Here is a 26,845-nt window from a genome sequence, read left to right as displayed (position 1 = left end):
TTGTAAGTAATGGCCTCACAAAATAAAAAACTTTCCTGACTCAGCAGATGCCTTATGTTCCAAAATAGAAAGGATCCCTCTGCTAAAAACTCTTATATGATCTTGATTTAGTTACTCTGCCATATGTGGACCACATATGCCAGATGCTGGTTTTAAAAGGAATTCATGGTCTACCTAGCACATTATCAAATTTACCTACATTGGTATACCAAGAAAACCTAAGCACAAATCTTGTTTCCATTAAAAAATGTCTTTAGACGCTCCCAAAGAAACAAATCTCTATAAGAGAATTAGCTTAAAACAAAAGCTTAGAGAATATTCTTTCAAATATATCATCAACTCTAGAGCAAGAGACTTATGAATTATGCAGTCATTTAACTAAAATATTTGAGAGTTTACTGCTAAGTAATTGTTGGGCAGTTCTATCAGAAATTGAGTATTTGGTATCAGAAGAAAATGGCCTATTCTAAAGCCACTGCACATGGAAGGTGTGGATAGGTTTGGCTTAGGTTACCATAAAACCACTGGGAATCATTTCAGTTTTAGGAATGTTTAAAGGCCTGATTACATCAAGTGATTTTATATAAACAGCCTTGAAACACCTCATATATGGATATGTTCACTGGACAGACCAGTGAAGAATCCACCCAGGAACCCAAGTGGTATTTGTGCTGAAGGATGGGTTGTGGTCTTGAAGTGGCAGTTAGTACAGAAGAGTATTAACAAAGTTGCAGATTTTATGTTCCAGGTACATCTCAATTCTAAAAGTGGCCACCAAGGGGAGCCTGGGTGGCTCAGTTGGTGGAGAATCTAATTCTGGATTTAGGCTCAAGGTCATGGGAGACTGGCTGTAGATTACTGCTAGAAAGCCTAAGACCGACTGCAGATAACTTCTACAGTGAAAACTACTTCTGGGAATAGAATATAAAAAACAAGAACCACAAGTCTTAACTCTGTTCAAGAAAGACCATGCTTATAGCTGTGCCAATATTAGACATGAATTCCTTACACATTTCGTCACCTATAAACACAAGTAGTTAACTCTGGAAGAGACTACCAAAAGAATAGAGAGATACAGTTGAAAGCAAAGTATTGTCTGACCTTATTTATCCTAAATCAAGCAGGGCTAAGTTCTAGAGAAATTTAAATCCAGACATCTCCTGGAATGCTTGTGTCAAACTCCCTGGAACGGGGCTGGCAAACGTTGAGATTGAGCCCCACCTTTTTCCGGCTCACCACTGACAGCAGAGACTGCTTGGGATTCTCTCTCCTCCTCTCTATACCTCTCCCCAGCTCGCTTGTGGGCTCCTTCACTCAAAAATAAACTTTACAGGGGCACCTGGGTGGCTCAGTTGGTTGAGCGGTTGACTTCAGTTCAGGTCATGATCTCACAGTTGATGAGTTCGAGCCCTGCGTAGGGCTCTGTGCTGACAGCTCAGAGCCTGGAGCCTGCTTCAGATTCTACGTCTCCCTCTCTCTCTGTCCCTCCCCCACTCATGCTCTGTCTCAAAAGTAAACATTTAAAAAAATAAACTTTACAAAAAGGGGGGGGGGGCACTTAAAAGTGGCCAACAAATCATTTCAGGCATTTTGGCTATGTGTATCCACATTTATAAAATACTGACCTCAAAGGTTAAAATCTTCCTCCAAGGTAGTGGTTTTCTTCCATTCTCTGATTCTACAAATGGGAACCCAGATCCTTTGTCTCTAACTTGTTTCCTATTTATTTGGGAGCGTCTAGTATTTTTTCTTCCTTTTGGTCTTCCCCTTGGTCTTCCTGTTGGCTTGTATTTCCTCTTTTTACGTTTCTTTTTTTTGAACCTTTCAAAAATAGCTTTTAAAGTCAATGGTCTTGGTTCTAAAGATGAGTCACTAGAGGAATCCTTTGCTTGAACACTTTCAGGTGAATAAACAAATTTTCTGATAGGGTTTCTTTGCCTCGGTTTAGGTGAGGAAGGGACACACTGAGTTTTAAATAAGCTGCTACCAGATGAAGAATTATCACTGGAAAAAAAAAGGGGAAAAATTAATCACACCCTATTACTGAATACTGATTACTGTAATATACTTTTCTTCCACAGACCAAAAGCAGGAAAACATGTTCAGAATAATTTTTAAAAAGATGGGCTCATAACTAAGCCAACTATTTAGTTCTAACTACTGAAAATGGCCTATAGTGCCATGATCTCATAGCATTTACCAAAAAATGATCTTCCAAAAGAAAGAATATTAATTTCCAAAGACGGTCTTGTTTACTGCTAGAACTTGCTCTAAATAAAACTAGAGGAAGAAAGTAAACATTTGACTTGAATACAGTATAAATGCCCATTTCATTTCTCTGTTAACTAGATATTTCCATCATATATATACATATACATGCCAGCATTTTCGATAATGTGCAGTATCACAAAGTAATTTTTAAGCAAGATCACCCACTGATGTCCATTGCCCGTTTCTAGGAGTAATTTCGTCAGGAAGAGACACCAAACTGGCCAAGAGTATTGCTTCCCTGGTTAAGAATGTGTCCCACTGTTAATTATATAAACAAGCCGAAGGCCTGTAACAGGTTTTCCTTTTCTTTTCTAATTCTTGAAAATTGCCTTTACTGCTTACTAGGTAATTCAAATACAGTAAACACTGCCATCAAATTTAGTCAGCTTTGCGATAAAAATCTAGTAATGGCTGATTAAAAAACTTAAAAAGCACTTACCTGTGATTTTCAATTTCCACAGCTGAATCAGATGCCATTATAGGGTTCAGAGAATTCATTCCTGTTATGTATTCTCCAAGCCCCTCTCCAAATTATTCATCACTTATTACTTGCTTCAGATTTCCGACAACTCGGCAAACATGATGTGGCTTCTCCGAACGAATGCTAACATAAACAGCTATTATCTAAACAAAATTTCACGTAGTCAGATAATGCCATTTTATGTAAATTAAGGAAAAAATCAAATACAAGGCCTTTAATATTTTTATATAGGAACTATCCATTTCAAATCAAAAATTCTAAAATCTGGAAAGTGAATTCATGGTTTCCATCTTTCAGTTGTGTCTTCTCAATCTATCCAAGTGGAATAAGATTATAGTACATTTCCAAAAAAAAGTATTAAATATCTTCCCGTAATACAGAAGGTAAATTCACTAGCCATATTGTGTGCAAGTATTAACACACCGTTAATAGCCAAAAAGCCACTTGTTAAGAGCAGATGAGCACTCCCAGGAAAAACTACATACGAAGGCAAGAGGCAATGCTGCCTCAGCGTATCAGGAGAAATAATCCCCACGATTTACTCTGTCAATCCAAACCGCTGGCCTCATTTTTTTATTTGTAGCCTCTTCTCATTCATACTGTGATTCCAAGTCACTGTGAAATTTCTACCTCGGCATATAGGATTTCCTGATAAGTCCTGAATTCTCAAACTTTTCAAGGCTAACAGACTACACAATGGAGCCCTTCATCTCTCGTTTTAATCTCCTTGGAAGCTCTTACAATAACAAAGCAAAAACTGTCTTATTAGTTTACTACCTCATCTCCCCCATAGGTGATGCCTACATTCTTCCGCTCTTGTGTTTAGTCTTTACTTGGGAAGGACAACTGAGTAAGGAAGAAAGGAATCCTAGAATTAAATGGCAAAATATCTCAACTCAGGAAATCCTTAAAGTCACACAGATCTTGTATCTGCAAAATACCCAACGGACTCGTGGTAATTTTCAGGATATGTCTTGTTGCAGCTTGCATTTTCAAAATGCAAAATCTACGAATTCATGAATTGCTCAAAAACAGCAATTTAACAAAAATTGGGTCCAATGGCACTGATGGGATATACCGGAGGTTAAATCTGCCTTTTAAATATCACAGTGGCATTAACTCAAAAACCACTTTTTCGGAAACGGTTTAGAAAGCATTCCTGGGGCCCCTGAGGGGCTCAGTCGGTTGTACACTTCAGCTCAGGTCATAATCTCACCGTTCCTGAGCTCGAGCCCCATCCTGTCTCCCGACTCTGCCACTCCCCTACTCGACACTCTCTCTCAAAAATAAATAACCATTAAAATAAATTTTTAAAGAAAGCACCCCTAAGTGTCGCTTCCGTCCCACGATCCGGCGCTCTTGCGTGGTGGTAACAACCCCTTCAACCACTCACTATGCCTGACCTTCGAGCAGAATGTCTCCAGGAAGCACCCAACCTCATGCAAGGAAAATGGCGTCAGAAATGGTTACCTCGCAACTTACGAAGATTAACAAAACGTGTGCTCGCCCGTAATACTTAATTTTAACAACTTCACTAACATACAACGGAGCACGCCTACAAACGCGTAGATGTGGGCCGCCATCCAGCCACTAGGCCCACAGCCGCGAGCCCACCACCCTCAGGGCCTGCCTTCTGCGCTGTGGCTGCAACCTGCCGAGCAACGCGAGGATCCCGGGGAAACCTAGCTCCTCCCTCGCTCACCAGGCCCGGACGATCACGTCCTCTTCCTACCCACGCAAACTGGCAAATGGCTTGCACCAAGAGCGCCGGCTCGGCACGGGATGAGCAACCCAGGCCTCGGAGGTCCGCATCCAGCAACCTCCTGACCGCAGCACCCCAACGCGCCGAGGACCACCTACCTCCACGGCCTCTCGAAAGAAAAGAATGGCCCATCGCACCACCCAGCTAATAGTGGGCCCAAAATCTCGCGAGAACACTTTACGCCACGCGGAACGTGAAAGGTGGGAAGCAGCAAGATGCGGGAGCGCCATTTTGATCGCCGCGAGGGGCGGGGCGATTGGGGTGGGCGGTGCCTGAGCTCCCTAACGCGGAGGAGGCGGGGTTGACAGACGCATTTCTCGGGGTTCGGGAGTCGGCTCGGCTAACTGAATAGGTAAATGGAATAGCCAAGAACTTTTCGGCAAATGGGGTCAACTTTTCGGAGTGGGTGTGAACTGCCAGGAGGCAGCCACTCAGCCTGATCTGTTTCCGGTGTCTCGCATTTGCTGAGCCGCCGTCTGATTTCCTAAAGCCTGGTCGGGGGTGTGTGCGTGGAGGTGAGTGTGGTGCCGGCTGTGTTGTTAGATCTACTTCTGTCTTCAGAAATCTCTCCTGTGTGCAACTGTGACAGATCCCTGCCTTGACCGTGACTCAAAATGTGTAACCTTTGTACTGGAAGCCGGTGTTACTCCATTGCACACCCGGTTCCCCTCTCCACCTTTGGACTTGTTTTGTTAGCTCACTCTTTCCCTCCAAACTGAGGGTCAGCCTCCTGGAGCTGGGCAGCGTATCGCAAGAGACACCAGCGGTGGATTGTTTTTTTCTTCTGGGTTTTTGACTTCGTTCCCCGAACGGCTACTGAGTGTTAAAACAGTTTCAACTAGTCTAGTTTGGGTGGTTTTTTTTTTTTCTCCTAAAGGAGTTACAAAAAGGAATGAGCTGGTTTGGTGTGTCCACTTTCAGATCTCTTGTATCATATGATAGACCCGTAAAGTTGCCTAGTCCCGTAGAGTCAGTGTGATCTCAGGATTGAACAGACCTTGAAGGTAAACTGATCTCTTTACACAGTTTCTCTCTACATACTGAAAAATTCCAGGCATAAAAGTCGAATCCCTTAGGTAGGCGGGCATTTCCACAAGTCTATGAATTACTTGGAAACGCCACGACAGGTATGGTCGTGTTACTCGCTGTTATATTTGAGAGCAGCCCTGGCTATGTAATTTGTGAGACTCAGTACAAAATAAAAATACAGGCTCCCTTGTTCAAACAGGGCGAAGCGCCACTGAAGGTACTAAAAAGTAAGCTCTCTCCTTTCTTCTGTAGTATCTCCTTTGGCTTGTCACAGTGTTTCAACTAATAGCATCAACTTTCTATTAATTATAACAGCATGTTAGTATTAATTTGTTAATAGAAATTTGCTATTTAATGTCAAAATAAAAATTTGGGGGCGCCTGGGTGACTCAGTCCGTTAAGCATCGGACTTCGGCTCGGGTTATGATCTCCCAGTTTGTGAGTTCAAGCCCGATGCATTGGGCTCTGTTGCTGACGGTTTGGAGCCTGGAGCCTGCTTCAGATTCTGTGTCTCTGTCTGTCTTTCTCTGCCCACCCCCCACCCCCACCCCCATTTGCGCTTGGTGGCTCTCTCAAAAATAAATAAACATTAAAAAATTTTTTAATTTAAATTATTAGCATGTTTTACTTCTTCTATCGTGCAATGCCAGTTTTAAATACAGATGAAATAAGTCAACTCGTATGCAGAATTGCTTAAATTTCACGATATGTATTTTGTAGCTCATACAAACATGTATTTTGTTCTTACCAGAACAGTGGAAACTGCACAAAACTAACCTATATTTTTTTTACTTCTTGATGTATGCAACACCAACACTATGGAATCTGGGGACCTTAAGTCTTGTCTCCCTGAACTCCCACAGGTGGTGGGTCCACTAGATTTCTGTGTTCTTGGGGCTTCACAAATGCATTATGGGAGTGAAGTAGCAAGGAATGGTGGTGGTGGACATGCCCGATGCACCTCCGGCCTCTGATCCTGCACGTGCTCCATTGTCCTAGTGGTCCTAAAAGTTCAAATATAAAGTTAAGAATTGCAGGGTGGTGGACAGCAGAGCACTAAACCAAGTGCCATTCTGAATACATGGCCCTGTGCAATTATACTGGTTGCACACCCACAAGCCAGCCCTATCCCAGAGACTTATGTGTCTGACACGTTGTAAACGTTCAATAAATAGTTAAGGCTGAAATGGTGCCCACTCGGAAGACGGATAAGAGAGCCCTAGTCCTATCTTCAAAAAGATCGCTGCCTAGCCGGAAGAAACAAAGCAAACAGATGACACCTCTGAGTGCTCTCAAGATGACTGTATGCAAATTCTTCCGTCTGTGAGCTGAGCTGTGTCATTCTATCTCAGGTTAACCTCAGAGTTCTGGCTTTACAGTGGGCTACATTTGATTTTCAATTATTTTTTTTTAATCTTTCTTTTAATAGCTGGGTGATCTCAAATAATACATTCTCTCTGGCCTATTCCTCTTTTGTAGAATGAGAAATGTATTATCTCTTTGGAGTGAGAGGCTTTGAGAGAATGCAAAGTGGCATATCGTACATACCTGTTAATATAGCATGCACTCAATAAAAAGTTATCAGCTTGGTTGCTACAGTTCTACCCTGTTAGGCATTGTCTCTGCAGTTCCACTTACCCAACTGCCTTCTATTTATATTTTTTCCATCTCCAGGCCCTACTGCTGGGCCACTGACTCCCAGCAATGGAATCTGGAGGGTAAATATCCTGTGCTCCCAAAGCTGTCCTCCTAGAGCCACTCTTGAGTTTGTATTAGAACCTTTTTTTTTTTTTAATGTTTATTTATTTTTGAGAGAGAAACAGAGGATCTGAAGTGGGCTCTGTGTGGAAAGCAGAGCTCGAACTCACAAACCATGAGATCATTACCTGAGCCAAAGTCGAACGCTTAACGAAATGAGCCACCCGGGTGCCCCTGTATTAAAACTTTTCTGGAGTTCCTGGGTGGCTCAGTCAGTTAAGCTTCTGACTTCTGCTCAGGTCATGATCGCTCAGTTCGTGAGCTCAAGCCCCACGTCAGGCTCTGTGCTGACAGTTCAGAGCCTGGAGCCTGCTTCAGATTCTGTCCCCCCCTCTCTCTGCCCCTCCCCTGCTCACACTCTGCCTCTTTCTCAAAAATAAACATTAAAAAAAAAAAACCTTTTCTAACCCCTTTCTCTCATCACTCCCAACTCCAACCTCCAGCCCTACCTCCCACATAAACACTTACACACACACTACCACTGCCTTCTAGGCTGTTGGCTAACCTGAAGTTCTACATTTCCAAACCAATTATTCAGCTGTAGCCTCCTGGGTTTGGACTTTGTTTCTGTTTTGGTGAGGAAAGAAAAACAAACAAACAAAAAAAAAAACGACAACAAAAAAAACCCCTGACCTTTTCAAGGTAGCACAAAGTATAAAATTAGGATTATATTTGAATTTAAACTTGTCTTTATTATTCCTACTATAAATAAAAATATCTAGAGTGCTTTTATTTTCCTCATTATAAATATAGTATTGAGCAGATTTTGACATGTTCTTGATTATTACTTGCTGCTTTCTGAAAAAACGTAAGATGTTAACATTTGGAAAATCTAGGTGAAGGTATACAGGAATATCTGTGTGTGTTTTCTGTCCATCTGAAATTAATTTCCAGAGAAAAAGTTAAAATGTCTCATTCCTGAATAATTATAAATTGTTCAACTGAAAAACATGCTTGAGATCATTGAAATATGATTATATAGGACTCAGGGCCCATTATCAACAGTTTATATTTTATTTGGGAGACTAGATTATGCATATAATTAAAGGGTAATAAAAGTTGGTATTTGATGAAGTACTTATGTGAACGTTAAGTCCTACATGTATGCGCTAGCATGTTTGTTGAGGACATGTTGTTTGAAATCACCACCAAAACCAGAAGCCCAGTTTCTAAGAAACCTGCGAAACTTTGGAAAATTAAAAAAAAAAAAAAAAAAAAAAAAATGGGGAGGGAGAATTTTTCAAGTGATGTTGAAAGACCACCTTCCACTTACTAAGCAAGCCTGTATCAAGACTGTTCAGGTTAATAATTAATGAGATGTTCCATTAACAATTTTAATGAGAATCTGAATAGTGCTCTTAGAAACACCCTTAAGAATGTTACCAGCATTCTTTGTTGCAGTTGGCCTAGAGCGGGATCCCCTGCCCACCTTACATTATTTTTGCTTGGGTTTTAGGGGTTTTTTTTTTCCCTTCATTTTATTTACCTCCCTCTGCTTGCACGCTTCATCACCTCACCCGAACTCTTAAGGTAAGATACTAATCTCTGTGTATATGTTTCCCTATTGTAAAATATACTTAGCATATATTTTTAAAACATCAAACTATAATCAGGTTAGAATAATTGAACGTTAAAGCTGCTTACCAAGAAAGTATGTTTATTTGTAAGTAAAAGTAATACTTTGAATTTCAGTAGCTACTCGTTTGCAGAATTTTGCACTTTTCTTAGTAATTTAAAATTTCTTTTGTAAAAGTGGTAGTCTAAGAAACTTGTTTAATTTTTAGCCTATATGTTAAATATAGATGACACAACTTATCTATGAGAGAATTAATTCCTTGAGCATCTTATACTGTTATTTCTAACCGTTTAAACAGTTATCTATAAACCTTAAAACCTACTTTTTGCCTCAGGACCTATATTCCTTAGATCAACCATTAGAAAACTACGTGTTAAATTCACATATATGACTAAAGAATCATGTGCCTTCTTGGTTTGGCATTTCCTCTTGTCTATTTTAAGTGTTGACTGTTTAAAGAATCAGTATTAAAAAAGGTTACTTGTGCATTTCTCGCTTGGAATATTAAATACCAGAAGTTGTGATTGCCTTTCTATGAGGATAGAAACCAAATGCCCTTCTGCCCTTTTTATATAACTGAACTCTTAGTGTTTCTTTCCAGAACAACAGCTGTTCATGCTTCGTTTACGGGGAACTCTTGTGACCATTAGCCTCCCATAGCTTTACGTGTACATCCTTGCACCTCAAGAAGAAATGGCTTGCGCTGAGTATTCTTTTCACGTGCCAAGTCTTGAGGAGCTTGTTGGAGGTAAATACAATAGTACCTGAAGGGTTTTTAAATCATTCTAAGGAAAGCAATTAAAAATAAAAATATTGTAAGACATAATTTATGTGATAGTGTTTTCAATGCAGAGCTCATTTTCCTTTTCGGTGTCTCTCCTGTACTATTTTTTTTTTTTAATTTTTTAACATTTATTTATTTTTGAGACAGACAGAGACAGAGCATGAACGGGGGAGGGTCAGAGGGAGGGAGACACAGAATCCGAAACAGGCTCCAGGCTCTGAGCCCTCAGCACAGAGCCCGACGCGGGGCTCGAACCCACGGACAGTGAGATCGTGACCTGAGCCGAAGTCGGACGCTTAGCCGACTGAGCCACCCAGGCGCCCCATCTCCTGTACTATTTTTATTGAGAAAGTCCAAAATTATGCCCCTCCAAAAAAAAAAAAAAAGTAAACTCACCACTTGAAGATTCTTGTTAAGATACCAACTTTACAGAGTGAAAATGAATATAGTAATCCAATATTTAAGTATGTGTGATGCCCGAAAAGTCACACCGTTTTAGCTTTTTACCAGTTACAATATTCTTTAAGTATAAAATCTGTGGTATATTAACCATGTTCCTAACATTACTACTTTTTCCCCTTCTCCTGATATGATAGACTGCCAATAAACTCGCTTAGATTTCTGTATATATTTTTCTGCATTTCCCCTTGTTCAAATAGGAATTTAAGGCAGCTTCGCAAGATGAATTAGGTGGGGTGACAGGTAAGAAAAAGAAGGTAAAAATAGGACTACGAAATGAAGCCAGCAATAGTACTAAGCCAAAACCGTATAGCCTGTCAGAAAGCTAACATTTGATTGATGGCCTCTAGCTTGTATTCTGACGGCGAGTATAAAACCTACCCTTACTGGGGCGCCTGGGTGGCTCAGTCGGTTAAGCGGCCGACTTTGGCTCAGGTCACGATCTCGCGGTCTTGAGTTCGAGTCCCACGTCGGGCTCTGTGCTGACAGCTCAGATCCTGGAGCCTGTTTCAGATTCTGTGTCTCCCTCTCTCTCTGACCCTCCCCTGTTCATGCTCTGTCTCTCCCTGTCTCAAAAATAAATAAAACGTTAAAAAAAAAAAAAAAAGTTTAAATTAAATAAATAAATAAATAAATAAATAAATAAAAATAAAACCTACCCTTACTTTTCAAAGTGCACCCATCCTGACAGTTCATCTGTCTTCCTGGTTAAGGTTGAAGTCAAGAAGCGTACTCGGGTTTTGCTTGGTTGTGACTCTCTTCTCCTGACCTTCCTAGTTTTTCCTCAGTTGGATGGCGGCTAACAAATCATCTGTATGACTAGTATTCTTTGCTTGTATTTTCTTTCTGTCAGTCTTTCTGTCTTCCCTGTTAGGAGAGGACAGCTAGGAATCTTTTCTTTGAGGGCCTTTCTACATCTATCTTCGCTTGTGTGTCTGTGTTTCTATACGTTCTTTCTATATGTACAGGATATTTTCAGTACAAAATAGATTGGAATCTAAGTTTTTTGGCTTGCAATTGATTTTCAATTTTACATAAAGTCCTACAGCAAGAATTTGGTCTCTTTGAAATTAGTAAAAAATAGATTTAACTGTATTTCCACATGCTGAAATATTATAATTTACATATTGATAAGTCTGCTGTCATTAGTTTAGCTAGGGGAATTTTCCAGGCAATTTGGTTTCTGTTTTCATATGGATAAAAGATCTGGTATGGAATGTCTATGTGGCTAGATTTCATGTGACTTCATGTTTTGGAGAGGTTGATTCTACAAAACTTAAACTAATGACTGACACTAATCAGAGAAGTTTTTATGGAAACTTTCCATCCTTAGAAGTACATTTCTCCTAGCATTATAAGTTTGAAATATGTTTCTTTTTTCCCTTTTTGTATTGAGTTACAATATGTCTGCAGTAAAGTGCACTAATCTTAAGTGTACATCTTGATGAATTTTAACATGCTTACACTCATGTCACTACCACCCAGACTGAGATATAAAATACTTTGGCATTCCAGAAGACTCCTTCAGGTATTTAGCCAGTCACTATCTCTACCCAAAGAGGTAACCACCGTTCTGACTTCTGTCACCTTAGATGAGTTGCCCGATTTTGAAGTATGTGTAAGTGAAGTCCTATAAAGTGTTTTGTGTCTTACTCCTTTTGCTCAACGTTTTCTCTTCAAGTGTCCATGCAGTTGTTACATGTAATTGCTTACTGTCTAACAATTTAAATATAGACATTTCAATAGGTCTTTGGAATTCTGTCTGCAAAAGAAAAGTAGTCCTCACCTTAGTGCAGTGTTTAAATCTCTACAGATCTAGAGTGATTTTGATGGGGATTATTTGTGTTTAATTCTGTCTTGTGATTAATTGTGTGTTGGTGTCTAATTATATTAATTAATAAGACCTTGTGATTGTGTGTCTAATGTTTAGTTATATTCATTAGTAAGACCATTTCCCTCTTTTTTTTAATGCTTATTTATTTTTGAGAGAGAGAGAAAAAACGCAGGTGGGGGAAGGGAAAAGAGAGAGGGAGACACAGAATCCGAAGCAGGTTCCAGGCTCCAAGCTGTCAGCACAGAGCCCAATGTGGGGCTCAAACCCAAGAACCGTGAAATCATGACTTGAGCCCAAGTCGGACGCTTAGCCAACTGAGTCACCCAAGTGCTCCTCTCTCTCTCTCTCTCTTTTTTTTTTAATTAAAGTAAGCCCTGCCCAACATGGGGCTTGAACTCATGACCCCAAGATGAAGAGTCCCTTGCTCTACCAACTGAACCAGGCCCCTCCCCTTGCCCTCTCCCTCCCCCGCCTTTTAATTATACAAATTTAGACTGAGAGCGTGATACCCAAAATGTTGAGGGAAGGTTTGCTATATGGTGGCAAATTTTTACCTGATGTTAACCCTTTTCCTTTTCTGTCAGTTCTGCAGAAGGGCCTCAAAGATAACTTTGCTGATGTCCAGGTGTCTGTGGTCGATTGCCCTGATTTGACTAAGGAGCCATTTACCTTTCCTGTAAAAGGTAAACAGTTTTTGCAATTCACTTTTTTCAGTCCCCATCTTCTTCTGAAACTAAAATTATTATGAAGGATTGTCTTAAATTACCTACAAATAAAGGATATTGTCCCAAATTTTAGACTAAATTGTGCTGAATTTCTGTGCAGTTTTCTTAAATTGAGCAAATTTCGTTTTATTCCTTTGTGGGAAAATGCTGTTTTATGCACATATGTTATTTTCACAGGTTCTATCATCGATATTCAGTAGGCTAGAATCCTTGATATCACATGAGAGTTTTGTTTTTTAACTGTTGGAGCGACTGTTAAGGAAATGTCAATTTCGCTGTTTATATTTATTTATTCAAGACCAGAAGGAATCCTGAAAGCCTTGTATTTGAGTCGTCTGTTAAATTCTTATTTGCCAAGTGATCATCCAGCCGATGTTTAAAGTAAGAAGGAAGGGAAAAAATATTGGTTGAGTAAATATAATTTGTATGATAGATAAACACCTATATTTGGTGACTTAATTTTGACAATAACCCTGCAAAGTAAGTGCTCGCCCCAGTCTAGGGATGAGAAGACTGAAGCTCAGAGAGGCTAGGCAAGATCAACAGTAATCATAATCAGGATTCAAATCCAAGTCTATCTGTTCTGAAAGTCTGACCTTCTCCCATTATGTCCTATTGTGATGAGGAATTTGGAGATAAACACTCACACTTCCTCTTTGATTATGTTACTGACATAATTATAATTTTTTGTTAAAAAGTAATTTTACACAGAAGTTCTAGACTCTGCTTCTTTCTCGGCCATGCACAGATTTCATTACCCTAAGGAAGCCAAATAATATATTTGGGCTTCAGATATATTAAAATGGAGAGATTTGGCTTTCATTCTCTTTCTGGGTCTTTCCAGCTTCAACAGTCTCTAATTTTAAGTATTCTTGTAAATTCTACATGATCTCACGGCTCGTGAGTTCGAGCCCCACGTTGGGCTCTGTGCTGACAGCTCAGAGCCTGGAGCCTGCTTCATATTTCATATTCTGGGTCCTCCCCCCCGCCTCTGCCCTCTCCCACTCATGCAGTCTCTCTCTGTGTCTCAAAATAAATAAACAAGCACTAAGTATACTTGTAAATTCTGGAAGTTTTGTGTACCAGAGGTAATATATTCTCCCCAGTAAATAAGTAGTCAATGAAAGTAAAATTAAAAAATCAGAAAACACAGAATAGTACAAGGAAAAGGAAAAATGATTCATCTTAATTCTGTCACCCAAAGAGGTTTCTAGATGATAACTTGTAAGCCTTTAAATTGCAACACTACGGAAGCTAGAGATGTACATTTATATGTATCTTATCTTTTACAAGTGTTAGGTACTTTCTACTTGGTCTGACTGAAGTCACCAATGACTTTGATATGTTTACTAGTATTATTTGGTTTCTCACATATTTCATAGTATTCGGCCATGGCTGCCTGACATTCTGTCTCCCCTTAGTTCTCTCTCCTTTTTCCTTGATTCTTTTGCCTTCTCTTCCTTGGTACCTTTCCGACTTCCATGATGTTCTTTCTTCCTCATTTTTCCTAGCTCCTTTCTCTTTCTGGCAGGCTCTTAAATCCTGACATTTTCTGGAATTCTTTCCTCAACCTCTTCTTATTCTGTACAGTCTCTCTGCATTTTTCCATTTACTCCTATGATTTTAAATTACTGTGTGGATACAAGAACTTGAAATCTGCACATCTCACCTAGGTAGGTCTGTCTTTTTCTTGGCTATAGATGAGTAATTCCAGCTGTCCACAGGACATCCCCACCTATATATGCTAAGGACAACTTGAGGTCAGCATGTCTAAAATTTAGCTCAATCCTTCACCATAGTTGTCTATTCTCCCTTGTCCTGTTTCTTAATCTACTCTTCTCCATCTCTACAGTCCCCATTTTTAGCACATTACTTGTCTTTTCCCAGGACTACTAAAATAGTCCTCTAATGGTTTCTTTAAATTTCAGTATTACTATCACTTATGAGAAAGACTCTTATCCATGAGTAATTTCTGCTGATCCCATGGAAGAAATTTCTAAAATCCCTAATTATAAATGGGATGTATAAAAATCCTGTACATCTTCCTTCTGCATAGCTAAAGAAATAGCGACGTATGTGTATACTTTATTTTGTGATAATGTTAGTATAAAACTGACAAGACTACTTTTTTTTCAAACAAAAAGTAATTATTTTCTACTTTACATTAAAAAAAAAGAAGGTGCCTTTCCCAAGTTGTGTCTAGCTGTACCTGTGATGTTAATTAAAAGTGTCAGTAAAAAAAAAAAAAAAAAAAAAAAAAGTGTGAGTAGGAAGTTCCCAACGTCTGAAGTTATCTCTAATTACTTGCATTTCTATAAACAACCTTGGGAATAAACAACTTTGACAAGAGGATCTCCCAATATGGATTTGTTTAAAAATTTTTTTTAATGTTTATTTATTTTTGACCCAGAGAGAGAGACAGAGCGTGAGCGGGGGACTGAGCCACCCAGGTGACCCACCCAATATGGATTTCTTAAAGAACTAATATTCTCCTGGAGCAAAATATGTTATACTAAAGTACAATCTTAGTCAACTCCCCCTCTACCAAAAGCACAGATTTTTTTTTCATTTTTTTAAATGTTTATTTATATTTGAGAGAGAGACAGAGACAGAGCACAAGAGGGGGAAGGGCAGAGAGAGGGAGACAGAATCCTAAGCAGGCTCCAGACTCTGAGCCACAAGCTGTCAGCACAGAGCCTGACGCAGGGCTCGATCCCACCAGCAGTGAGATCATGACCTGAGCCAAAGTCAGATGCTTAACCGACTGAGCCACCCAGGTGCCCCCAAAGCACAGATTTTTAAAGGAATAGGTCATTACAGACTAATTGTAGAATTCTCATCCTATCTGAACTTCGGCTTCAATTCTAGCCCTTGCTCTATTATCAACTTTCCGTTGCCTTTATGCTTGGTAATGACAGTATTAGATATATAAGTAGTTAGAATAGGATAGGGATCATAGCTATTTTTGTCTTTCAATCCCTACTATTTGTAAAACTATAAGAATGGAAGAGTTATGTACCCTTTAAATAATAAATAAGTTAGTGCCTTTTGGCATTTTACACTTAAGTTAGAGGTTTGCCTATTTTTAAAGTTACTTTTTTTTTAGGCATCTGTGGGAAAACTAGAATTGCAGAAGTAGGAGGTGTGCCTTACTTATTGCCTCTTGCAAATAAAGAAAAAGTAAGTGTACTTTTACTCTTCACATTCACATGAAGATTATTAGAAGTTGAGTTGATTCCTCTTTTTATTATTAGAAGACCCATTGACCAATGTGGCATGGAAGTATTAATGGACTCAGTGAAAAAAAGTACAGATTTGTATAAGTTGTGATTTAAATAATATTTTTTCTTCTTGTATAGGTTTATGATGTAAATAAGATTGCAAAAGAAATGAAGCTTCCTGGAGCTTTTATTCTTGGAGCAGGAGCAGGCCCATTTCAGACTGTTGGGTTCAACTGTGAGGTCAGCATACATATAATTATTTTACTTTATTTTATTATTTTTTTAATTGTTTTATTATTTTATTATTTTATTTTATTGATTTGACGTTTAGTCTACCTATTTTTCTTTTATTGCCCTACCCGAAAGTCTGCTTTCTGAATGAATTGGTATCCTCTTTCTTTATGGATTTGATATTGTTTGGTACCGATTTGGACTATAGCCTATGCTCCACTATAATGGAGCACCAGCCCCTAATTTCAGATTTTCTAGGGTATGCACTCCGTGTTAGATGAGTCTAACATCCTAATGTGGTCTGCTGAGGTCCCTGGATTGTGCAATATTTTAATCCTTTATCCATCAGAGAATTGCTGCCTTCACTGTAAATCTTTCCTTTTGATATGAAAGCAGCTTTTGATGAGAAGATGAATGGAATATTTAATGATCTCATCAATTCCCTCTTTCAGACTAAATAGCAAGGACCTACCCCAGTGGTATAATGATTATTTACAAAGGATACTATTGATTCCTGTGTGTGTTAGTATATTTACAACATAAAAACACCACGGTCTCTTCCCATCTCTGGACCAGAAAAGTAAAAGACCTCTTAAGTCTGCCCATTCCCTCATCTCTTCAGATGTGACCATTACTCGATAGTCATACAGGTTCTTTTGTAGAAAGAGTAATATAATTTACCTAGTGTTCAAGATAGAAAAAAAAGTCTAAAATTTAAAGCCCAGTTTACAAGGTTTTTGAAACACTGTAAGAAATACTAGACATTTTATAAAATGTTTTTTCAACTTTTTGATGTTTGTAAATCTTCAACATTTTGAATCTAAAATTAAATATTTCATACTTCATGTTTTCTTAATAGGTCCTGAAATAAAATATCTTAAGTCAAGGATCCTCAAGATATTCTCTTCGGATATTGATGCCAGGATTGACTAATTTACTTTTCTTATTTACATTTCTTTTCAGTTTATGCCAATTATTCAAACAGAAAGTGAACACAAATCTCCAGTAAATGGAAGTTACTTTGCCCATGTTAACCCTGCAGATGGAGGGTGCCTGCTCGAGAAATACAGTGAGAAATATCACGATTTTGGGTGTGCATTACTGGCTAATCTTTTTGCCAGTGAGGGCCAACCTGGAAAGGTGATTTTTTGTTCACAAAAACACAGTATTCTCCAGAAGTTCTCAGATAGCTAAAAATTTGAACTTTAACTGCCACAAGTACGGTCTTCTTAAAAGTCAAAACCAGCTGAGCCAAATTTTATTACAGATTCAGAGAGTACTACAAGTAAGTGAAAGTCTTATTTAAAACTGAGGTGAAGAGTACTTAGTAAGCAATACCTTGTTTTCTGAGGAATAAAAGGTAATGCTATTCATGTGCGGAGTGAGTCAAATAGATGAACCACGCAGCTGAAATAGACAGATACTACCTACCTGCAGTTACTATGTAGGTAATTTGTTCATTGCTGATTTTGATCAGACATTGGTTGAGCTAGACAGAAATTGTGGTAGCAAAATATTACATCAAGAAAGAGGTAAAAAAAATTAATGCCTCACCTCGTATTTACTTCCCGTTAGAACACGAAAAGATCATTTCAATGTTAGCAGTTGTGAGAACGCTCAGATTTTTAAATAGAGGGAGCTACTTCGGCTACTTTGAGAAGCCAGGTAGTGAAGTAAAAAGACCTAATTAAGTGGAAGTAACACAAGTCCAGAATTTTAAGGGAAAGGAAAAGATGTAATCGCTTTCTCCTCCCTTCTGAATTACCAGAGGTTAACCCCTTTGAGCCAGGAATTCTCAACCTTTTGCCGCCTTGACATGTAAATGATAAGAATCTCTAGAGCTCAGTAGAAGACTTCGCTATAACTCTCTCTGTCCCAGAAAACATGAATAAGACTTGTTAGAGTAAATGATAACTCATCATACACACACACATGCACACACACACACACACACGCACGCACGCACGCTATGTATTGTTGATCAAGACAGGATTGAGACATCTCGCTCAACTCCTATGTGTGTGCTCCAAGCAAACAAGTGACTGCTTCATGGCATTAGATTATATGTTTCATTTTGATAGTTATTCACATAAAATTTTGCAGCTTAGAGCAATGGAATGCATATTTATGTCCTCTCTAGGTCATTGAGGTGAAAGCCAAAAGAAGAACTGGAAAACTTAACTTTGTGACTTGTATGAGACAGACTCTTGAAAAACATTATGGAGATAAGCCTGTAGGGATGGGAGGTACTTTCGTAATTCAGAAGGGAAAAGCGAAGACTCACATAATGGTAAGAGTCTTTGTGTACATGTATATATGGGTATGTATGTGCACATACTTAAGATCTTGAGATTTTTTAATATACATTGAGAATTCTACCCTTAAAACACCCTGAATGCTTTTACTATGATTGTATTAATTTTACTTATTTATTTATTTATTTGATCCTTTAAGTTTATTTTATTTTGAGAGAAAGAGCAGCGGAGGGGCAGAGAGAGAGAGGGAGAATTGAGAATCCCAAACCAGCTCCATGCTCAGTGCAGAGCCCGACACAGGGCTCGATCTCACAAACCGTGAAATTACGACCTGAGTGGAAATCAATAGTTGGACGCTTACCTGACTGAGCCACCCAGGTGCCCCATGTATTACTTTAAAACTTAAGTGACAAACAATACTGTAAATCATACTGTAAGATAATGTCTAACTGGAGTCCTTTCTTTATGTTAATATATTGGAACTTTGTGTTTTTAAGATGTAGATAGATATGAGTATAAGCCTTAGAAATAGATTATCAATTTTTTTTGGATTATCATTTTTATTGCCAGAATCCCAAACTGCATATGTTGACTTTGCTATCTAGATGGTTGTGGTTTTGGGGAAAGGAGTCATTGTGAAAATTATAATCTTATGGGCTAATTATATAAGTTTATAAGACAATAAGGATGGAATACCGTATGAAGCAAGACCCAGGGCATTTTTTTTTTAATTTTTATTTTTTTTAATGTTTATTCTTGAGAGAGAGCGCGTGTGCACACGCGCATGAGTGGGGGAGGGGCAGAGAGAGAGGGAGACACAGAATCTGAAGCAGGCCCCAGGCTCTGAGCTGTCAGCACAGGGCCCAATGTGGGGCTCGAACCCACAAACCATGAGATTATGACCCAAGCTGAAGTCAGACGCTTAACCAACTGAGCCACACAGGCACCCCGAGGTTTTAAAATAATGTTTTGTGGGTGAATGAATGAATCAAGTGTAAAAGTAATTACAACTTAATTTCCTTTTCATTCTGTCACTAAACTCATCAAAAATGTTTGGTTTTAATGTTTTTTACCCTGATAATTTTAAATGGCAAGTCAGCTGATTTTGCAAAGAAAGACACAACATTTACGAAACTACTTAATTTTCCAAATTGTTAAAAACAGAATTATAGATAAATCTAATTGCAAATACCAAATAATTACAGGAATTTTTAAAACTCAAGTACACAATACTTTATTATTAACTATGGGCATATCTCATTTTATTGTGTTTCACATTATTGCATTCGCAAATACTGCATTTTTCATACGTTAGTTTGTGGCAGCACTGCATCAAGCAAGTCTTTTGGCACCAAATTTCCAACAGCATTTGCTCACTTCCCCTCTCTGTGTCACATTTTGGTAATTCTCGCAATATTGCAAACTTTTTCATTGTTCTTATTATATTTGTTATGGCAGTCTGTCATCAGTGATCTTTGAAGTAATGATTGTACTTGCTTTGGGGTGCTACAAACGGCACCCATGTAAGATGGTCACCTTAATAAATGTTGGTCTGTTTTGACTTTTCCACCAACCAGCCCTGTGTCTCTCCCTCTCCTCAGGCCTTCCTATTCCCTGAGACACAACAATATTAAATTTAGGCCAGTTACTAACCCTACAGTGGCCTCTCAGTGTTCAAGTGAAAGGAAGAATCACACGTCTCTCACTTTAAATTAAAAGCTAGACATGATTAAGCTTAGCGAGGCAGGCATGTCAAAAGCCAAGGAAGACCAAAAGCTGGACCTCCCATCCAAATAGCCAAGGTGTGAATGTAAAGGAAGAGTCCTTGATGGAAAATTAGAAGTGTTACCACAAATGGTAAGAAAGCAAAAATAGCCTTGTTGCTGATATGGAGAAAGTTTTAGTGGTCTGGATGGAAGATCAGACAAGCCCTAACATTCCCTTAAGCCAAAGCCTAATCCAGAGCAAAGCCCTTCTTCAATTCTATGAAGGCCGAAACGGGTGAGGGAGCTGCAGAAGAAAAGTTCGAAACTAGCAGAGGTTGGTTCATGAGGTTTAAGAAAAGAAGCCATCTCCATAACATAGCAATGCAAGGTGAAGCAGCAAATGCTGATGTAGAAGCTGCAGCAAGTTATCCTCCAGAGATCTAGCTAAGGTAATTAATGAAGGTGGCTACACGAAACAACAGATTTTCAAGGTAGACAAAACAGCCTTCTATTGGAAGAAGATACCGTCTAGGATTTTCACACCTATAGAGAAGTCAATGCTTTGCTCCAAAGCTGCAAAGGACAGTCTGACTCTTCTGTTAAGGGCTAATGCAGCTTGTGGCTTTAAGTTGAAGCCAGTGCTCATTTACCATCCTGAAAATCCTAGGGTCCTTACGAATTATGCTAAATCTACTCTGCCTGTGCTCTATCAATGGAACAGCAGAGCCCAGACGATAGCACATCCGTTTACAAAATGGGTTACTGAATATTTTTAGCATGCTTTTGACACAAACTGCTCAGAAAAACATATTCCTTGCAAAATATTACTGCTCATTGACAATGCACCTGGTCACCCAAGAGGTCTGATGGAGATGTACAATGAGATTCATGCTTTCATGCCTGCTAACATCGCATCCATTCTGCAACCCATGGATCAAGGAGTAATTTCAGCTTTCAAGTTTTATTATATGAGAAATACATTTCAGGGGCGCCTGGGTGGCTCAGTCGCTTAACCATCTGACTTTGGCTCAGGTCATGATCTCATGGTTCGTGTGTTCAAGCCCCATGTCATGCTCTGTGCTGACAGCTCGGAGCCTGGAGTCTGCTTTGGGTTCTGTGTCTTCCTCTCTCTCTGCCTCTCCCCTGCAGGCACTCTGTCTCTCTCTTAGAAATAAATAAACATTAAAAAATTAAAAACAATACATTTCATAAGATTATAGCTTCCATAGACATATGGCAGCTCAGGGAGAAGTCAGTTGAAAACCTAGAAAGGATTCACCATTCTAGATGCTATTAAGAACATTTGTGATTCATGAGAAGAGGTCAAAATGTCAGCATAAATAGGAGTTTGGAAGAAGTTGATTACAATTCCCATAGATGACTTCGAGGGGTTCAAGACGTAAGTGGAGGAAGTAACTGCAGAAGTGGTAGAAACAGCAAGAGAACTAGAAGTGGAGCCTGAAGGTGGGGCTAAATTACTGCAATCTCATGATCAAACTTGAACAGATGAGGAGTTGCTTCTTAGGGATGAACAAAAAAAGTGGCTTCTTGAGATGGAATCTGCTGGTGAAGATGCTGTGAAGATTGTTGAAATGACAACAAGGGATTTAGAACATTACATGAACTAAGTTGCCCAAGCAGCTGGAGGGTTTGAGAGGATTGACTCCAATTTTGAAAGTTCTGTGGGTAAAATGCTACAGAACAGCACTGTTCACCACTGTAGCACCCTGATCACTCAACCCTGAGCCATCAACACTGAGGCAAGAGTTTATGCCTTGAAAAAACAAGTTTATGACTTGCTGAAAGCTCAAATGATTGTCAGCGTTTTTTGGCAATAAAGTATTTTTAAATTTAGGTATGTACATTTTTTAAGATATAATGCACACTTGATAGACCACAGTATAATGCAAACATCACTTTTACATGCAATGGGAAACTAAAAAATTCATTTGACTTGCCCCTATTTTATTGCAGTGGTCTGGAACTAAACCCGCAATATCTCCAAGGTATGCCTGTAGTTAACCATAATGTGCATTATATCTCTAAAACTTACCCGTCTTGTAACTGAAAAATGTTTGTACCCTTTGACCTTCACCTCATTTTCCCCATTCCCCAGCTCCTGGCAACCACCACTTTATGTGTCTGTTTCTCTAAATTGGACTCTTTAGATTCCAGTAAGTGATACCATGCAATATTTGTGTGTGGCTTATTTCATTTTAGCATAATGTCCTTCAAGTTCATCCATGTTGTTACATCCATGTTGCAGGATTTCCTTCCTTCCTAAGCCTGGATAACATTCCTTGTATATGTGTGTGTATACATATGTCATAATTTTGCATATTTACACACACATATATATAATCAAATCACACATGTATATACATATATATATGTATATATGTATATACGTATATATATATATATATATATATATATATATACGTATATACATACACACACACACACACACACAGCAGTTTCTTTATCCATTCATCCATTGATAGACCCAGAAGTGGGATTACTGGATCATAGGGTTCTATTTTTTGAGGAACCTTCATACTGTTTTCCATAATGATTGCACCGGTTTACATACCTACTAACAGCATACAAGTGTCCCTTTTTCTCCACATCCTTGTCAACACTTGTTATCCCTTGCTTTTTTGATAGCAACCATCCTCACAGGAATGAGGTGATATCTCATGGTTTTGACTTGCATTTCCCTTCCCTGATGATATTGAGCACTTTTTCATATACCTGCTGGCCATTTGTATGTCTTATTTGGAGAAATGTCTAATTTAGTTCCTTTGCCCATTTTTTAAGTTGGTTGTTTTTTGCTATTGAGTTGTAGGAGTTCCTTGTATATTGTGCATATTAACCCCTTATTGGATAAATATTTTTTCCCATTCCATAGATTGCCTTTTCATTTTGCAGCTTGTTTCCTTTACAGTGCAGACGTTTGTAATTTGATATAGTCCCACTTGTTTATTATTCCTTTTGTTGCCTGTAGTTTTTATGTCATATGCAAGAAATTATGGTGAAAATCCCACGTTCTGAAACTTTTCCCTTAAATTTTCTTCTAAGTTTTATATTTTAGCTCTTACAGCTAGGTCTTTGATCCATTTTGAGTTCTTTTTTTGTACATGTATAAATTAAGGGGCCGACTTCACTCTTTTGCACATGAATATCCAGTTTTCCCAGCACCATTTTTTGAAAAGATAGTCCATTTTCCATTGAATGGTTTTGACACCCTTACTGAAAATTATTTGACCATGGGGCACCTGGGTGGCTCAGTTGGTTAGCATCCGACTTCAGCTCAGGGCATGATCTCACAGTCTGTGAGTTCGAGCCCTGCGTCAGGCTCTGTGCTGACAGCTCAGAGCCCAGAGCCTGTTTCGGATTCTGTGTCTCCCTCTCTCTCTGTCCCTCCCCTGCTCATGCTCTGTCTCTCTCTGTCTCAAAAATAAATAAAAACATTAAAAAAAATTAAAAAAAAAAAAAGAAAATTATTTGACCATATACGCAAGGGTTTATTTCTGGGATCTCTGTGCTATTCCACTGATTTGTATGTCTGCCTTTATGCCAATGTTACACCGTTTTGATTACTTGTAGTAAGTTTGATAGCGGGAAGTGCTAGGCCTCCAACTTTTCTCTTTTCCCCGAAGATTGGTTTGGTTCTTCAGGGTCTCTTGAGATTCCACATGAATTTTACAATGGATTCTTCTATTTCAGCAAAAAACTTTATTGGGATTTTAATAGGGGTGGCATTAAATCTTTAGATTGCTTTTGGTAGTATTAATATCTTAACAATATTGTTCGATTCATGAACACAGGATATTTCTCCATTTATTGGAGTCTTTTTAAATTTCTTTTTTTTTTAAATGCTTTATTTTTGAGAGAGAGAGAGAGACAGAGTGCCAGCAGGGGAGGGACAGAGAGAGAGGGAGACACAGAATCCGAAGCAGGCTCCAGGCTCTGAGCCGTCAGCACCGAGCCCAACACAGGGCTCAAACTCACGGAGTCTTCCCAAATTTCTTTTCGCAGTGCTTTGTAGTACAAGTTTTTGTTTGTTTTGTTTTTGCTTCCTTGAATAAGTTTATTTTATTCGTTTTGATGCTTCTACCAACTTCTAGTGCCTTGTTCCCCACCCACACACCCCTCGATGTACTGGTAGCAGTAATGAGATTTAAAATTAGGACGAGGATATATTTCCAGGAAAACTGAGAAGCTATGAAAAATAAAAAGATAGTAGTAGGCTCATTCTTTCATTTATTCATTCATGCATTTTAGCTTATACACTTGATTGGTGATCCTTTTGAAAACTATGGTATATAATTTGTTTTGATTCTAAAAATAGTCAAATGTATAAGAAGGCTTACATTTCTAATGTAATGAAGTTAGATATAATTTACATTTTAATTCTCAATAATATTCTATATATTTAGAATGATCTTTTATTGTAGCCCACAGAATTTTCTTCCTGCCCTTTGAACTCTGATGAGGAGGTGAATAAATGGTTGCACTTTTATGAGATGAAAGCTCCTTTGGTTTGTCTGCCAGTTTTTGTCTCCAGAGACCCAGTAAGTTTATGTCTATCTTTTATATTGCAGTATAATACAGTGATTATGCTTAGGTTTTAGGATATTCTTTTAAAATTAGGCACTTTCTGAGTTGTCATTTAAGAACTAGGATAGTCTCCGGAATTATCTTGAAAGATGAGGGAGCAGGTGGCTAACGCCCCTATGAGTTAGTTAGGCAGGGCAGATTTTACCTTCGAGCAAATCAAGGCACAGGTATTTTACATGACACCCAAAGTCATGTTATTAAATAGTAGAATCAAGACCATGATTCGGGTCTCCTATCACCTTATTTGTTGCTCACCATACCATTCCTTATATTCTAACACTAGACACTAGAAAAAGATATGAGAGAGACCAATTCAGAGAAAGTAGCTACCGCAATACTGACTTTTGATCCAGCGATTACGTGTCTAGGAATGTATCCTTAAATATATGTGTAAGTATTTAAAATTATTAGTTAAAAGGTTATCCATAATAGCATTACTATAATAGCAGAATTGGACATAATCTAAATGTTAGTTGAGAATGGTGGAATCGGTATGTGTGTACAATAGAATGCCATGTAGGTATAAAAGAAAGCAGAAGCTCTTTTATGATCTAATACACTAAGATCTCAAGCTATATTTTTAAATGAAGAAAAGCAATACTCATCACAGTATGTACAGCGTGCAAATTGGAGTAAAAATTACAAAAGTTAATATTTCTGGAAGGATATATAAGAAACTCCTTACACCGGGTGCCTGCAAGGAAAGGAAGGAAGGAAGTAGTAAAGGCAGAAGGTGGAAAGACACACTTTATGGAATATATCCTTTTTCACTCTTTGAATTTTGAATTAAGTATATATATTGCTTACTTAGAAAATAAAATAAAAACTATTATAACAAATAAAAAGGTCTCCCTGCCCCTTAAACAATTCCTATCCAAGATAATTTAAATACTGACAGATAGCTTGTCTGTTGTCCTAGGGGTTTGATTTGCGATTGGAGCACACCCATTGTTTCAGTCATCATGGAGAAGGTGGACACTACCATTATGACACTACCCCAGACACAGTGGAATATCTTGGATACTTCTTGCCTGCAGAGTTTCTGTATCGCATTGATCAACCAAAAGAGACCCATTTAATTGGGCGAGATTAAATCAAATGAAAAAGAAATAATTAAGGTTAAGTAGTCAACTCATTAATTGATACTAACATAAAATCCAGTAGAAATGATCTCACGACTTAAATCCCATTGTTTTGGCCATTAACTGAAAGGTATGTTGACCTCTGTACTCTGTATTATCTGATATATCTTAGAGATTATTGGGAACCAACATACATAATGAAAGTGTTCATTTTTTTATTCTTTATTCACAGCAAAATCAGTCTTATGTTTATACCTTAAATATAACATGATCAGGAATCACGTGATTATACCTACTATCTACCGGTAATAACTTATATTTGTATAACATTATTAAATTTTTCAAAATACTCTCACAAGTCCTAAGTGGATGTTTCTGGGTATTAGAAAAATCAGTGTTGCAAATGCTGATAGTTATTGAATCTATAGTATTAAATTTTAAAAATCCATTTCAAAAATCAGAGTATACTTTTTTATTTTCGTGGAATAAGGTGGGCAGAGGAAGCAAGTTTCCCCCTTTTGGTGGGGTTGAACCATACTCAGGAGTTCGCAATTTGACTTTCACAAACATTGTCAACTAGGTGGTTAGCCATGATGCCTCCTTTGTTTGGGTTGCCAGTTGGAAGCAGTTTGTATCTTGCCGGCTATTTGCCAGAAGGAAAGGGAAAAGAAACATCCAAATACAACACTGAAGTGGGTATACTTTAATTTATAAGTGAGGCCGTTGGTACACATGACACTGTCCTTTGTGAAATAAAAAATTATACTCTTTTACTGATTGAAATTGTTGACATTATCCTCAGTATTCTTCTTTAATAATCATTAGCCAGAAATCAACTGTCTAATCGTAATCTTGCTAATGCTAAGCATGTGCAGATTTAGGAGCTCTTTAATAGCAAACACATACTAAATCTTCAAAAAATATTTTTTGATTGTCTTCTTTGGATGTTACCTATAACCTGTCCTGTGAGTAGAAATTTGTAAATGTTATTTTTACAAGAAGCACTAGTTTGAAGCAAAAAATGAATAAAAAGTGTATATTCACAATA

The 26,845-nt window shown here is 38.3% G+C and overlaps 2 protein-coding genes across 20 annotated transcripts in view; one reads left to right on the top strand and one right to left on the bottom strand.

The window, feature by feature from the left end:
* TAF1D (TATA-box binding protein associated factor, RNA polymerase I subunit D) overlaps positions 1 to 4,693 on the bottom strand; it is an 11,013-nt gene extending 6,320 nt beyond the window's left edge. For 12 of the 14 annotated variants that reach the window (XR_006208767.1, XR_006208772.1, XR_006208771.1 and 9 more), the window contains exons 1-3: positions 4,455 to 4,540; positions 2,711 to 2,895; positions 1,626 to 2,004 (exon numbers count right to left, since the gene is read on the bottom strand). Coding sequence is in view for 4 of the 14 variants with exons in the window: in XM_042959681.1 (XP_042815615.1) it covers positions 1,626 to 2,004; positions 2,711 to 2,769 (438 nt within the window). In the remaining 10 variants the exon portion in view is untranslated. Of the gene's footprint in view, positions 1 to 1,625; positions 2,005 to 2,710; positions 2,896 to 4,075; positions 4,197 to 4,454; positions 4,541 to 4,612 lie in introns of those variants that run through there. The other 2 variants (XR_006208768.1, XR_006208769.1) reach the window with 2 other exon arrangements.
* Positions 4,631 to 26,845, top strand: CD1H11orf54 (chromosome D1 C11orf54 homolog). Of its 6 annotated transcripts, none has more exons than XM_007079015.3 (9): positions 4,631 to 4,714; positions 9,479 to 9,625; positions 12,539 to 12,637; positions 15,786 to 15,859; positions 16,039 to 16,140; positions 17,095 to 17,271; positions 18,272 to 18,421; positions 24,553 to 24,669; positions 25,635 to 26,845. In XM_007079015.3, the coding sequence occupies exons 2-9, from the start codon at positions 9,571 to 9,573 to the stop codon at positions 25,806 to 25,808; spliced, it is 948 nt and encodes a 315-aa protein (XP_007079077.2). In that variant the 5' UTR covers positions 4,631 to 4,714; positions 9,479 to 9,570; the 3' UTR covers positions 25,809 to 26,845. The 6 variants fall into 6 exon arrangements, with proteins under 6 accessions (XP_007079077.2, XP_007079076.2, XP_007079075.2 ...); XM_007079014.2 differs by lacking the exon at positions 4,631 to 4,714 and adding an exon at positions 4,789 to 4,866; XM_007079013.3 differs by lacking the exon at positions 4,631 to 4,714 and adding an exon at positions 4,809 to 5,029.

Source organism: Panthera tigris, chromosome D1 (assembly GCF_018350195.1).
Source record: "Panthera tigris isolate Pti1 chromosome D1, P.tigris_Pti1_mat1.1, whole genome shotgun sequence".
Taxonomy (NCBI): Eukaryota; Metazoa; Chordata; class Mammalia; order Carnivora; family Felidae; genus Panthera; species Panthera tigris.
The sequence above is the reverse complement of the archived record's forward strand: the minus strand, read 5'-3'. Positions and strand labels throughout refer to the sequence as shown.

Excerpts from the sequence above, each read along its gene's own strand:
- CD1H11orf54 (XM_007079015.3), top strand. The coding sequence starts at position 9,571 with ATGGCTTGCGCTGAGTATTCTTTTCACGTGCCAAGTCTTGAGGAGCTT. Across the intron at positions 17,272-18,271 it reads GTGAGGGCCAACCTGGAAAG|GTCATTGAGGTGAAAGCCAA; the intron begins GTGATTTTTTGT and ends TGTCCTCTCTAG. Across the intron at positions 24,670-25,634 it reads TTTTTGTCTCCAGAGACCCA|GGGTTTGATTTGCGATTGGA; the intron begins GTAAGTTTATGT and ends CTGTTGTCCTAG.